This window comes from Hydra vulgaris, chromosome 02, assembly GCF_038396675.1.
Source record: "Hydra vulgaris chromosome 02, alternate assembly HydraT2T_AEP".
Lineage (NCBI taxonomy): Eukaryota > Metazoa > Cnidaria > Hydrozoa > Anthoathecata > Hydridae > Hydra > Hydra vulgaris.
In genome coordinates, this window is record NC_088921.1 from 40,750,656 (window position 1) to 40,766,140 (window position 15,485).

General features: G+C 27.8%; 1 protein-coding gene across 1 annotated transcript; it reads left to right on the forward strand.

The window, feature by feature from the left end:
- LOC105848420 (uncharacterized) lies at positions 1–15,211 on the forward strand. The gene is made up of 5 exons (XM_065790924.1): positions 1–146; positions 232–424; positions 1,505–1,734; positions 13,405–14,896; positions 15,026–15,211. Exons 1-5 carry the CDS (start codon positions 71–73, stop codon positions 15,096–15,098), a joined length of 2,064 nt encoding a protein of 687 aa, XP_065646996.1. The 5' UTR covers positions 1–70; the 3' UTR covers positions 15,099–15,211.
- Positions 15,212–15,485: the final 274 nt, after the last annotated feature.

Genomic DNA, 15,485 nt, shown 5'->3' on the forward strand with positions numbered 1-15,485 from the left:
ATCACTTTTTCTTGTTTTGTTTTGTAGACTTTAGTATTTTTTTTAAATAATTATTTGAAATTTTTAAATAATGCAGTTGATACAAAGTATTATAAATGTTTTAATATTGGTATACAGTTTTTCACTTTTAATAAGCGCAGAAAAAGGTAAGAATACATGTGTAAGCAATTTTATGTGCAATAAAACACATAAAATTAAAAGTGTTATTCTAGTTAGAAATGTTTATTTTAGTTGATGTACGTTATATAACATTATTTGAAAGAACAATCTCCGGAACTTTTACTCCTCCTCAAACCGGTGAATACAAATTTTACAGTAGCTGCAACTTACCATGCAATGTGTTTTTGGGCTTCAATAATCCATCAGTTGGCCTATTAAAAATTATTAGTCAAAATAATAAAGTTAGGAATCTAATTTTTGACGAGTAAGTTTCATTTAATTATCTTTAAAGTCGAATAGCTAGCCTTTTACGGAGTAGTTTTTTGGCTATATTCTAACAAAATAATAAAAAAAAGAACTGTAATAAAATATCATCTAAATAATGGAACCATCCAAAATACTATCTAAGTATAACTCATACAAAAGTACAAATGTACTTACAAATGTACTAAACGTGAGGGGCAACAAATTGATATAACATTTTTTGCACTATTCTCACCTAGACTTATATTCATCGATAAACTTTAAGTTTTATTGTATTATCTCAGCGTTCAAAACTTATGACCATTTAAAGTTTGTAACCCCCTCAAATTGAGGAGGGCTTAAACATTATATAGTCATAATTTTTGAACGCTGAAAGATAATACTATGAAACTCAAAATTTATTAATGATTATAAGTCTAGTTGAGAGTAGGACTAAAAATATTTTATCAACTTGTTGTCCCTCACGTTTCGGGTGGGGGGTTTGGGAGAGATAAAGTTAAAGGGCTTTTCCGTTCCCAGCCTCCAATCATCGCAATTTTTTGCAAAGCATTATTACCTGACATAATCATTACTTGAAAAGTATAAACATACCAATGTTTGGAATTTAGTACATATCTGGAAGTTATCTCAAACACCAAAAAATTTTGGATCCGCACCTGTAATAATATAATACTAAAATTTGCGTGAAGCAAATTTTATTGATATTAAATAATATTTAATTGATATTAATTAAAATTCTGTTCGTATTTGTTAAAATAAGTATAGATTTTTAATACAAGTTCAAGTACAAATAATCCAACTCAAGTACATGCTTCAACTCTAATACAAGGTCCAACTCAAATACCAATTCCTACTCAAATACCTATTTCTATGCCAATATTTAATTCTAACCAGATTACTTTCCTAATAAATATTCTTTAATTTTTTTTAATAACTTGTAAAAATTTTAATATTTTAGTCTTTGATTGCAAACAAAACACAAAAATTTAGATGTTGGATAATTAAAATTGTAATTACATTTTATGCTAGTTCTATATCATACATACAAAATATAAATAGTTCATTTTTTAAATATAACAAGGTTTCCAAATCAAGTTTCGCATTTAATTTATTTGCAAGCTGGAGTACCAGTCTACTTAAGAGCATCTTCAATATACAAAAAAGACGGAAGTCATGTTCCAAACCTATCTGTTGGTGTTCTTTTACCTGATGACACAAGTATGTTTCCAATCTCGTATAATTTATTAAAAAATGTCAGCATACAAAATCACCGAATCAAAAATGAAGATATTTTAATCAAAAACAAAATGCGTAAGATTTTTTTGATAGTTTGTTTTGCTTTTTATCATCATTAATAAACATTTAAGTTTAACAATGTGTTTAAAATCATTTTTAGAAACATTTGTATTTTTTTATATAACATATTACTTTTAATATATACATACATATATACAGAGCCTATCGGAGAAAAAGTGAGACCCGGGTTAACTAATACTTAAGAGCCCCCTAAACTTTTTTATATTTTAGAGGCTCTTCTAAAAGTTTTATGTTTTGTTACTGAAGTCAACTATTGGAGTCAGCTTCCTTTATTTCTTTTTTATACTTCTTGCTTGCTCCAGATTTAAAATATCTCTTCATTTTATAGACAAAAGTTAAATAAAATATTAAAAATACCTTAAAAAAACTTATATTTACAAAGTGGTGTAGTATTTTATTTTTGTTTAATTTTTTTTGTAATAATTATTACGTTCCTCTTAACAAATAATAATTGCAGCATTATAATTCTTGTGGGCATACTTTGAAACCTTCCACAGGCTCAAAATAGACAAAGATTTGCACAGCCTGATTTGCTGATTTTACAAGAGGTACATACTTACGTCCATTTGTTAAAATCAAGACAGATGTAAAAAGTAAAATCGAATAATTATATAAAAAATCAAATAATAATGACCAAAAAAATTACAATTTTTATATTGAATTTTGTATACCAAACTTTGTACGGATTTTAATGTCGAATTTTGTACCATCAAACTTTGTATGGATTTTTATATCGAATTTTGTACTGCCTGTTACTACTTAGCAATAACTCGAGAAATACTTAACGATTTGATTTCTTTTTTTTTAATAATGACAGATTTTTAATTGTATTGGTGTTTTACTAATGCTATCGTAGTTCGAATGCAGTTGTCAAACTTTTTAACCGAGAAAACTTATGCATTATTGAGGACGAGAAAAACGTTTTACAAAAAGAATTTCTTTTACAAAAAGAATTGCCCGGCCATCAATATTATTATCATTCAAAAGGTGCCCATGTCACCAAAAAATTTAAGTAGAATTAGACTGAAAAGTTTGCACCGAAAATCTTTGTGTGGCAAGCGATTTGCTCTTGTTTGCTTTAAGATTGCTCCATTCGTCAGTCGAAAAACTTTGGCTTTTGATTTGCAGATCACTAAATGTCTTTAGAAACTTATTTTGTCATTTAATTACAAATGCAGCAAGGCAGTTATCTTTTCGCCGTATTTGGTAACGATCCACTACTCTAAGAAGACAAACGAGAAGTTCAACCAAAATGACATTGAAATCATCCCAAAGGATGTGAATTCTCTAAACTGCACTTAGCAGTGCCTTATCGAGAGTTTCTAGGCAATTGTAAAAGGAATCTTGTTGAAAAGCAACAAATCAGCGAAAGATGACAAAAAGTACAAAAATGGATAATAGCATCAAAAAAGGTCAATGAAAGCAAGGTCCAGGTCATGATGGCACATTTATGTCATGATTCATGGCACTCATGCACATGATGACTATTCTCAAAAAAATTCAGTTTTCTGAAATACAAACTGATCAAAATCTATTAATGATACAATAAATTTCACTATAAATTTGGAATTAATTAGTTAAATATTTCATGAGTTATTGTTAAGTATATCCGGTTGGAAATTACTGAGCCCAACCGATAAAAGTACTTATATATCCGGTTGGAAATTACTGAACCGATAAAACTTATACTTTTACAAAACTTCACAACTCAAAACGTGATTTTAGGAGGACCATAAAAAAATAAAGATTTTAAAAATGAATGTCAGCATAAACTTCATTAAAATAATTAATTAAAAAAAGCAAATTAAATGATAATAAAATATATACAAAATTTGTTTTTTAAAAACAACATTTTAAAAATGGTTAAGGTAAAAAATAAACTATTTTACGGGACCCAAGGACTTTGTGTACGTACACAACCTGAAATATCCAATAAAGTCAATGACTGAAAATGTTGGGCGCCAATCGAACGAGTTGTACTTAGTTGCCCGACATTTTCAGTCATTGACTTTAATGGATACTTCAGGTTGTGTACATACACAAAGTTCTTTGGTCCCGTGAAATAGTTTATTTTTTACTTTTTAGTCCATTTTTAAAAAGTTTTTTTCGTGTATTTTTTTTATTATTCAACAGCGATTCTATTTATTTACGCAAAACTAGAGCGCTAAAAGTTCGTTGTTTTTTGTTTGTTTTAATTACTTTTTTTAACGATTTCTTTCATTTACGCCAAACTAAAAGTCTACTTTTTATTGTTTGACTTAATTACTTTTTTTAACAGTTTCTTTTATTATTGTGGTAATAATAATAAAAAGACCTCGTGTTTGTTTTGCGCGGACACTAAAAAATAAACAAACCGACAAGTTAAATAAAATGTTGTTAAAAGTAAACAAATCAATGAACATTGGGTAATGAAAGATTTTTAAAAACATAACTTTGTTCAAATTTTTATTCAGTTTAATTCAGTCAATTGTTTAACGGTTTTTATAACTTTAACTTTGTGTTACAAAATCCGTGACAATTATTTTGTTTTTTATGCTGTAAAATGTAAGACATAAAAAAATTAACTCAGTTTTTAATTTATTTTTTTTTACTTCCTTTTTTTTTTCACCAGTCAAAAAAAACACACGTCATCTGCTGCCATCTACGTTGACCTTGCACAGTGGGGCAGAATTCACTTTTAGTGGACAAAATTCATAACTAATTTAATATCAGGGCTATTTTGACTAAAATTAAGATGAGTAATAATATGATGTCTGCGTCTCTTATGAAGGTGTTCTTTTTTTAATTCGTTGCCATGGATATCTAATTTCCGATAGCAAAAACCTTAGGCCGGGTGAATAAAAATGAGCAACTGCTTTAACTCAGTAATTGGTCAGCTTTAAGTGAATAAAAACTTTGAGAGTTTTGGTCAAATTTTTATTTACGTAAAGTTAAGCAATTTACTCAGTAATTGTTCAGCTTACGTGAATAAAAACTTAACGAAAATTCTTTAAGTTTTTATTCACGTAAAGCTGAACAATTACTAAGTAAAAGCAATTGCTCATTTTTATTCACCCGGCCTCTTGTTAAGTATTTGCAGATATTTTTACGAGTGGTATGTTCACCGAATTTTACATAAGTACCAATATGAGGTCGCGCTTTTTAAAAAAGTGAATATAATTTTTATTTAGTCGCTATGGATACCTAATTTTGCTTTGCAATAACTAGCTTTTATTAGTTGCATATATTTTGTTTGTGCTATGTACATTATTTAGCACGCGTTTTATTAAAAGATCCTCGCTTTAATCCTAGCTCGCGAAAAACAAAACTTATTTAAGTTTAATATGATTAACTAGTGTTATTGCAGATTTTACGAGCGTCTACAGAACCTTTCAAATTTGTATTGGTCATTATTGTTCTCATGCATTCACATTCACCAATAATACTTGACAATGTATGCTACAAGTAGTACAAACTTAATAAGTGATAGGTCTATATATTTAAAATACAAGATACTTAATTATTGTTCCCATGCACTCACATTCACCGAAAATTTTTGGCAATGTATGCTAAAAGTAGTACAAACTTAGTAAGTGGTAGGTCTATATATTTAAACTACTTACATACTTATAATTCTATACTTAAGTACAATATAAGACTTATGTACAATATAATTCAGTCGAATACAAACATTCCATGCTACAAATCCATGCGTGATGACAAGTGATGACAAGCCATACTTCAATTCGGTTGGAGTCAATGGCAAACTGCAAACGATATTAAGTTGGCTCATTTGACTTGGTAGTGAACCACAAAATGAGCAGCTCTGAGTATTGTAATTCGGCAGTACATTGTTGATGACGGATGCAGATTTCTCCAAATAATCTTCTCCACTCGACCAGAGAATCCTGCCAAATAAAGTGGTACAAAGCATGTAAGAAACAAACGTGCTACTTGGATAATGCTTCTATTTTCCAGCTCATCGGTAGTTTATGCATATATGTTTTGCCAAGTTGACCCAAAAAAATGAAATATAACATCATGTTGTACTTCTAAAAGTCGCGATTTCTAACAATGTTGCAACTTTTCTTTTCTTTGTTTTTGAAGATGAATTTTCAAACGGTAATGTAGGTCTGCCGTGTTGTTTATTTCTACTCTCCTTCATTAATCTGGTATTAAAATCATTTTCAAGCCAAACTGAATTTTTTCAAATAAACTTTGCATCAGCTCGTTGACATTGAGTCCATCTCTTACCATAATAAGAAATAAATAAACGAAATTGACTCTCAAACTTTTCGCCTTAAAACTTCAAATCTTATTCTTTAATAAAGTTGTCTACTGTCTTCTTTTTTATTTATTGACAGACTGTTAAGTGTAATAAATTGGTGAATTTCGTTTCTTGTGACACTCATTAAGCCTAAATTAAAACTGCAGTTCAACATCTAAAACGAGTAACCCCAACCAAACCAACTAAAACAAATTATTAAATCCATTTGGTTTGACAAGCGCTAAATTAATAAGAACAAAATTTAAACTACGATACATATTTGAGTATATTGATGATATATATATATATATATATATATATATATATATATATATATATATATATATATATATATATATATATATATATATATATATATATTATTGTTCATTACTACGTTTTGTATGAGTAAGATGTATTCTGTTTTCCGCGTTTTTTAAAATTTTGAGCAAATAAAATTTTTTAAGCGGAATTGCAGATTTTTTTTTAGGAACAAGAATTCAAATGTGAAAGAAAACCAAAGTGGCAGATTCATAAAATTATTAAAGCAAACATATATTCAAAATATCTGAAAAGCAAGATGTAGCAATAAAAAGAACATTTTGTCAGAAGCAAAAGACAATAAAATATAACATATTAGGCATATTTAAAGTTGCTATAAATATGTTAATTACTTACTAATTTTAGTCTAACAACTTTTAAAATCCAAATAATATATAGAGTTATAATATGATATTTTAAAAAAGCGCAATATCTTATGTAAATGTTATTTATTTCCATCAATTTTTTAAACAACATTTTTTTCTTTCTAATTTTTTTTTTTTAAATTTACATTCGCGTCTACTTCAATCACATCATTAGTGTATTTATTGAAATTTTAAGTATATATAAACGGTTTTAAATTGTTCTATAATATCTATATAATGGTTTAAAACCATTAAGTCATCAAAATTCTGACTTTGGTTTTTATACCTTTGCCCAGTCATGGCCCACTGTGCCTTGTAAAGAAAGTCTAAGACATAAAAAAGACGACAAAACGTAACACACATATGCTTGGAAACAAGAACAAATGCAAATGTACAAACTCATGTTGACTGTAGGTCTACTACTTCAAAAAATACATGTGCGTACATATATATATATGTTAATTATAGATAGCTCCCAGATAGAGGGTTTAGGTTAAAGGTGAAGGTACCTGGGATTTTTTTTTGGCAGAAATATTAGAAAGACATACTCAAATAACCCTAGCCAAAAATTAAAATTGTATCCGCTCCTAAATTGAAATTTCACGTTGTTTTTTTGTTTTTTTTTTAATAATAAGTAGTTATGTACCGAAACTTTGTTGTCTTTGGCACTACAGATAGCCTAATAAATTTCAAAATATAATGAGAATACATTTATTTTTTAGAATTATATATGTTATATATGTAAACATATATATTTAAAATTTAAAATGTGTCTGTAAAGTAATTCATGTACTTTAGCAGAAAAAAATTATTACTGAAAAAAAAAAATGAATCGGAAAAGAAATCATCAGGAGTGAAAAATCTTATAGTCTTTTTGGATGTTGCAACAAGAACAAACAATCCCTACAAAACACGGCTCGAATTGATTTAAAAAATCTAGTAAGGAAACATATAGATAAAGGTTTTTATATTAAAGTGAACTCCTTTCCTACTGGAATTTGTCCGAAGTGCAAGACTGCAACATATAAGAAAGAGGTATTTATCTTTTTTTGTCATTTTTAATTTGTCACTTTTTGTAAAAATATTTTTTATTTCTTAAATGCAAGATAAAAATATTTTTTACAGAAAGGAAAAAATGTTAAAAGTGCAGAAATCTCCTGTAAAAGAGGAAGAATTACTATTTCAATGCTTGGCAGAATACATGTGGTGTCTGAATTGTGTCAATGCTCAATCTGTAGTCTGGCAAGGGACACTAGAAGTAACATTGAGATGAACTTAAGGGAGTACATTGACTCAATCTTACCACAGGAAAAAAAAGTAGTCCAAATTAAAGTTCTCATGTTAATGCGTCAATGTGTGGAGATTGCTTTCAATATATAGGAAGAGGTATTAGACACCCCTGCAATAGAAAATTAACTGCTGAAAACTTAGAAAAAATGATTATGTCAAAAGATCTTAAATTACCTAAACAGGTAACATTAAAAATTATAAAAACAGTTATTGGGGATGAAAAACAGAGTAAAGTTAAAAAAGATTAGTTTAGACACAGTACAATTCAGCCCAAATTGTCCACCTTCGCAAACTGTATGAATGGAAATACTTCCTTGCATCATGATTAATATTATGCTAGGATTATCTGCCCATGGTGGGAAATATGCCTGTGCTTATTGTATTGGTGCAAAGAACAAATTAGGAGAATTTAGAACTTTTGGTAGTTTATCCCATCAGTATCAACATTTTGTTGATGCAGGGAAACCATACAAGTTGATGCAAAGCTTCTTTAATGTCATCAACCCATGTCTTTTTGATGAGCCCCGATAGCCTGATATTGGATGTTATACCAGAGCTGCATATATATGAGCATATTATCACACAGGTGTCCAGAGTACTACTTTCAGATAAGACCTTAACTAAGTTCTTAGAAAAAAAACTGTTACTCAGCATGGCTACAAAGGTGGAGGACTAGATGGACCTAATTGTCAAACAGTTCTAATGTCATTAGATGAGATGATAACTGTAGCTGAAGTACCATGAGTGTATTAACACACTAAGAAAATTTAAAGCAGGTAAATATTAATAAATACAATATTACTAACATACTTAAGGATCTTTTTAAGATGTATAATTTTATTTTTAGTGACTGAGAGTTGTTTTGGAATGACATAAGATCCGTCTTATGATTACAAAATTAGAGTTTTCATAGACTCCATGGACTACATAAACAATTATGTTGAAGAAAGGTTTAATATCAGTATGTCACTCGGATGGAAGTACCATATCATTAAATATCAATTGAATGATTATTTGGACCACCATCAGATGTCTCTCGGTCTGAAATCAGAACAAACCTCAGAAGCTCTTCACAAGAACATTAATAAGATTATAAAGAGGTTTAGTGTCTCTGAAAGTAATCCTTGTCATGGAATAAAACTGAGAAGAATGGCTGAGACATACAGCTCAATGAGAGTACAAATCTTTTTTTTTCCTTTTTTTTTTAATTTATGTTAAAGGTATGAGAATTTTTGATGAAACGACTATAATAATATATTTTTAAACTATTAAAAATATTTGTAGCTATTGTTTGGATTTAAATTCATTAAAAAATTTTTTTTTCTTGGCATTTAAAATTTAATATCAAAACTTGATTTCAAAATTTTACAAAAATCATACATTTATACAGGGGTGGCGGTAAGAAATAATATGGGGGGAGGGCGCTAAAAATATTTTTATACATTTATTAAAATAATTTTAATCGCTTCAATATAATTTTAACCCTATAGGTTAAAATGTTGTTAAATGGTAACACAACTGTTAACATATAATTGGAATTATTTAAAAATAATATTAATTTTGCCGTGGTTTCTTGTTGATTTATCATCATTTGGCATCATTTGCTACTATCAAGATTAAACATTTTGAAATAACAGTCTTAAAAGTTAAAGGGTGGGGGAGGGGGGACTTTAAATACCAAAGCCCCCAAGATTTTAAAAGTGAGGAGGCTAAAGACCCCTAAGCTCCGCCTGTTCCGCTAGACCTATATTTATACATTATCATTATAATTTTAAGTTGTAAGATTGCTTCTGTTCCATAGGGTCTGTTAAAGTTATATGTAGCACCACAGACAACAAGGTTATGACGGTAAAAATATTATCACTATTTAAAATAAAAAAATCATCCAACTCCTAATTTAGGAGCGGCTATGATTTTAATTTTTGTTTAGCGTTAATCTACTATATCCACCTGATAGTTCTATGAAGAAAAAATCCAAGTACCTTCATCTTCAACCTAAACCCCCTATCTGGGAGCAGTGGAACCAATATTTTATTCAGATTATTATCTGAATAAAATATTGGTTATTGTATTCTATAATTGGTAAAAAATGTTTATCCTCTGATGGTAATTAATACTATATAAAGCAACAAACTTTGATAAATTTTGTATTCATTATGCTATCATATAAAATTATATTACTTTTAATATTCCTGAAGAACAAACCTGCTGCTGCTGAAAAATAAAAAATATTAAAATAAAATATATTCTGTATTTCCAACTTTAATAATAGTTTTAATAATTTATTTCAATGTAATTTTTAGTATAATCAATATAATCAAGTGTTTTTTCTTATTTCCATGGGTATCTCTGATATAATAATAGTGACGTGTGATTCTTTATTTACATAAATATGGATAAATTTTTAATGAAGACATGCTTTCTCAAATGTAAAATCTTGATTTGAAGTTCTTTTTATTACAATAAATATAACATTTTACTATTAACTAATCCTGCTTTTATAAAATTTTCACAATTAATTAAAATAAATAATTAAATTTTTCACAATCAATTATCACAAGACAAAAAAATTGCGCAATCATTAACATTTTTATGATGCCTTAATTCATTTATTTAACTTTTCACATTCATTGAACTTTTTTGACTTCTATACATTTTTTTTGTATAAATGATCACTTTTTAGTATAAATTTAAACTTTTTTTGTTAAATTTTCTTTTTCTAATAGAGTATTAATGCCCGATTATCATCCTATTCATATATAACTTAAAGTGCCTTCCAATTATTTTCTAAATCTTCACCTGTTTTTAAAGATTTATAAACGATGTTTAGTTAGAGTTAAGTAATGAAAAATACTAAAATGCTAATCAGCCTTTTCGAAATTCAAGATGGTAGCAAAAATGTCTCAGGGTTTGCAGATTCACGTGGAACGTGTAAGCTAGTTCTTTAAAATATCAGTAAAAGTTTTCTTTTTGCAAAACTGTAATGTTTAACTCTTTTCAATAGGTCGGTGTAAAGACCACTGGCTTAAGAATTACACTTTGCATTGATTACTTTATCAGTAGTCTGGTACAGGAGTACTTAAAATTAACTAAGTACTAAATTTTAAGGAGAACTTAGAAATTTAAATAAACTTTAAATTTTAAAATGAAATAAGTACTAGGAGTACTTAAAATAAACTTTCAGTACTGATAATAACACAATTTTTTCATTACTTTTTTATTTATATCAAAAATCTGGTTGCTTTGTTGTTTTTCTGGTTGTTTTGTTGTGTTCAGGTTGTTTTCCATTTTTTTAACAAATGCGCGCATACCTTTCTTTCACAATTAGCTAATCAAATAGCGCATATCTGTGGTTATTCTGAGTCTGTATATAGTTTCAAAATATGTTTCCTGTGGACATAATTTCTGCAAGAAAGGAATTCTTGCGTGAATGCTTTTTAAAACGGTAGTGCTAAATCTAATATTTACAAAGTCCCGGCGGAAGGCAGGTACAATGGGTAATTTTCACCCAGGTACCAAGGCTTTGAAGGCGCCAAATTTTCTTTAAATATTTATTTTTAACAAATTTTTATAGAATACTTATTCGTAACAAAATAAAATTGTAAACTAAAATATTTCAAATTTAGTTTTCGATAGTGCAAATCTTGAAAAACTCGGCAAAGTGCAAATCAAGTGTATATTTATCTTTTTTCGGTGTTTTTTTTTTTAAAACTAACGCCGAAAAAATTACCTTTAGAGCGTTCATTCTATTGACCTATTTATAAGTTTTTAACCATGTCTTGAATACAAACACTACTCCCCCCCCTTCCCCCCCTCCTCCTCCCCCTCCCCCTCATTTTAAGAAAACTAAAAGCTTTACATAGTCATTCAAAAACTTTCGAACTATTATTTCGCACTATTATTTCGAACTATTATTTCGAACTATTATTTCAAACTTTTATTTCGAACTATTATTTCGAACTATTATTTCAAACTATTATTTCGAACTATTATTTCGAACTATTATTTCAAACGATTATTTCAAACTATTATTTCGAACTATTATTTCGAACTATTATTTCGAACTATTATTTCAAACTATTATTTCAAACTATTATTTGAAACGATTATTTCAAACTATTATTTCGAACTATTAATTCGAACTATTATTTCGAACTATTATTTCAAACTTTTAATTCGAACTATTATTAAGAAAAATTGAATGATTTTTAAGGCGGTACTCCTAGAAAAAGGCTTTTTTTTTATGGTGATTGCGAAACGCTCTAATATCAATTTTTCAATACTAGAAATAAGTAAGAATTTAAAAAGTATAAGTTTATAACAAAATGGGCATTTTTTAAACCTGAGTCAGCATTTTTTTACAGTTTCATGAGCAAAGTTAGGAAAAACTTTAGACACAATAATTTTAAAACACCTTATGCATATAATATGAAATGAAACATATGTATAAAGGAAATGAGCAAAAAAAAAATCTATAGACAAGCTTAAAAACTCATAATGGCGGCCAACGTAAAAAAATACACTTTTGAAACCCTCTATCCAAATACAAAATTAAATTAAGAGAAATCAAATAATGAGTCGTTACTTTCTTTCCACCCAGTTTCTAGGTAAATGTTTGAAGAATGTTTCCAAATAATTTCAAGTCATAAGATTTAATATTTATGAAAATATGAGATTTGAAAAACTTAAAATTGTATGAAAATCGTATTTCGCAGAAAATGCTATTAAAAAACTTAAATACAAAAAAAAACAATACAAACTTTTATTCTAAAATCCAAATTTTTCATCTTTATACTTCAAAAGACCCCTCAAATAATATATCATTTGAAAGATTATAGAATGCCATTTAAAAGTATATATACTCAACTTTGATTTTTTTTTTTTTTTTAAGTTTTTTTTTTTTAGGGAAACCATCTTAAAACTTGTCAATGAATATAAACTTTGAAAAACATAATTGCAAAAAATCTTGTTTATTCATTTATCTCACATTAAGATTTAGAACTACTCAAAGTTTGGGGTATTTTTATTCCCAGGTTTCAATAGAAGCAATTTGAGCAAAATTTTAATTTAATTTTGATTAAAGTGTACTTTACATAACAAGGTATCAATAATGTATACAATTTTTTTTGCAAGACACAGCAAAATATGTTTACATATACTATTGAGTTTTAATTAAAAAAGCTAGAGTTTTATTTTTTAGTATTTTTTCAATGTATACAAATATTAAAAAGTTACAAAGTTACAAATATTAAAAAATTTGTAACTTTGTCAGTTCCCAGATTATTTACACTGATTCTGAGTTGTGAAATTTGCTCAGGCAGTCGCCCCAATAATTGTCTTTTTTGTTTTATCAATTTTAAAAGTTTTGATTGTTTTATTCATATTTGTTTCTGAGATTAAAACATATAGTTTATATCCTCTTTGTCCTTCTTTTTTTTATAGGAAAAATGCAGATGATCAGTAGAAAGAAAAAGAAAAAAATGCAGATGATCAGAAGAAGAAATAAGAGAAAAAATTTCAAGAAGATAATTTTATCTATACCTCAATCTACTTCTAGCAAAATAAACAAAATGATTTTCAATATCATTAGCAAACCATCTGAAGTAGACTTTACTAATTCTATTAAGAAAGTTAAAAATCTTTCGACGGAAGTTTTAAGCAGCCATAAAAAAGACCTCAATTATCCACAAAAACTAAACGATTATCACTTAAAACATATTAACAACCAATATATGATTGAACATGAATCGAATCACAAGAAACCACAAGAATCGAACCACGAGAAACCACAAGAATTGAATCACAAGAATTATGTGAGTGATTACTACAATTACACAAGGTTTAAAAATATAAAACTTGTTAATTTGATCTTAGATGAAAACCAAACATCATCGAGTGACGTTGACAAAAAACTAAAGGAAAACATAAGAAAGTATTTGCAAGATGTTGAATCTTTAAATAATACTGAATCTACAGAGAGTTTTGTTCAAAGAATGATAAATACTTACAACATTGCTAAAAAATACTCTCGCGAAGTAAATGCAACCTATGGCGTTTCCAGTAATCGAACAAAGAGCGTTGACAAATACTATCCTCGAAAGAACATAAACACTTATTCGACTCCTGAAGATAAACACAAAGAGTTTAGCAACACAAATGATATAAGTTTACAAGCATTAGATGATTTACTAAGAAAAAAGTTGGAATCTTCGGATATAGTGCTTGATATAAGTGGTACATTTGAACCTTTAGAAAACGCTACAATTAACGATGGCGTATTAGTTTTAGAAGACATCTTTAAAAGCAATAAAAAAAAAAAAAAAAAAGTATCGGGGCTTCAACTACTCACACTTGAATTCCAAAAAATCTTAAAGTCTGTGAATTTAACAAGCTTATCTAAGTTTGTAACACCCTTTTTTGTAAAAGAATTTATAACAAGTGAATCTTTGAACCCTAAATTAAATGAGAACATTAATCATTTTTGTAGAAAAATTATTAGAAAAATGAAACAGTCAACTAATAAAGAAACATATAATCAATCAGTAGCAGTTAAAGAAAAGAAGCCTAATGTTTTTCACAATTATGGGTTTAATATAAATAATACTTTAGAGAAGCAACGAGATTCTATTTCCCGTAATCGCTTAAACCAATTGCTATATGTTTTGCTTAATACCATATTGGATAATCAGACGGCAAGAAATACGCTTGACTTAAATAAACAATTAAATAGCCAATCGGTTTTAACTTTACAACCCTCGCTAAACATTCGTTCAAACTTTAACCCAAGTTTAAACTCAGTTTATCAAGCAAACGATCTTCTAAAAAAACAAGAAAAAAATATTAAAAAAATCACACTTATGAAAAAATACGATCAAATAAAATACTTACCCAACCAAATAGAGACAACAAACGTTGCACTATTAACAGCGATAAGGTATAATACTTTAAAGTCTTATAGTCTTTATAGTCTTAATAACTTTTTATAATTTTTATAGTTTATAGTTCTATCTTTAGATAGATATAAGTGTGATTTTCTCTTTTTTCGTTGTTACTTTTTTTTTAGAGAGATAATTGAAAAGATAAACGCAATAAAGAAATCATTACAAGATGAAAAGAATAATACCACATTAAAGTGACGAATAACATAACGAAAACAAAAATAATGTAAAGAAAGTAAAAAAAAAAAAATACTATTAACCAGCGAATGATAATTAAAGCAAAAAGAGAAAAATTTCCTAATTTACTGTTATGTTTTTACACTTCTTTTCTAATAGAAAGCTACATGAAGGCGTAGTTCCTTATACAAATTTACGTGTGACGTATAATAATATGTTTCTATCCCGCTTTGCATTACTATTAGAAGTGAGAAAAACAGAGACGGTTGTGCGTCAAGGAACTTAATAATACGACTGAGTAATTCATTTATAAAAAAACACTTCAACGTTTTGTGTAAAAACTGCAATTAAATACAATATTAAACTTTTATTTTTGTGCGGTTGCCCTGGATTTATGTTGTTTGTTTT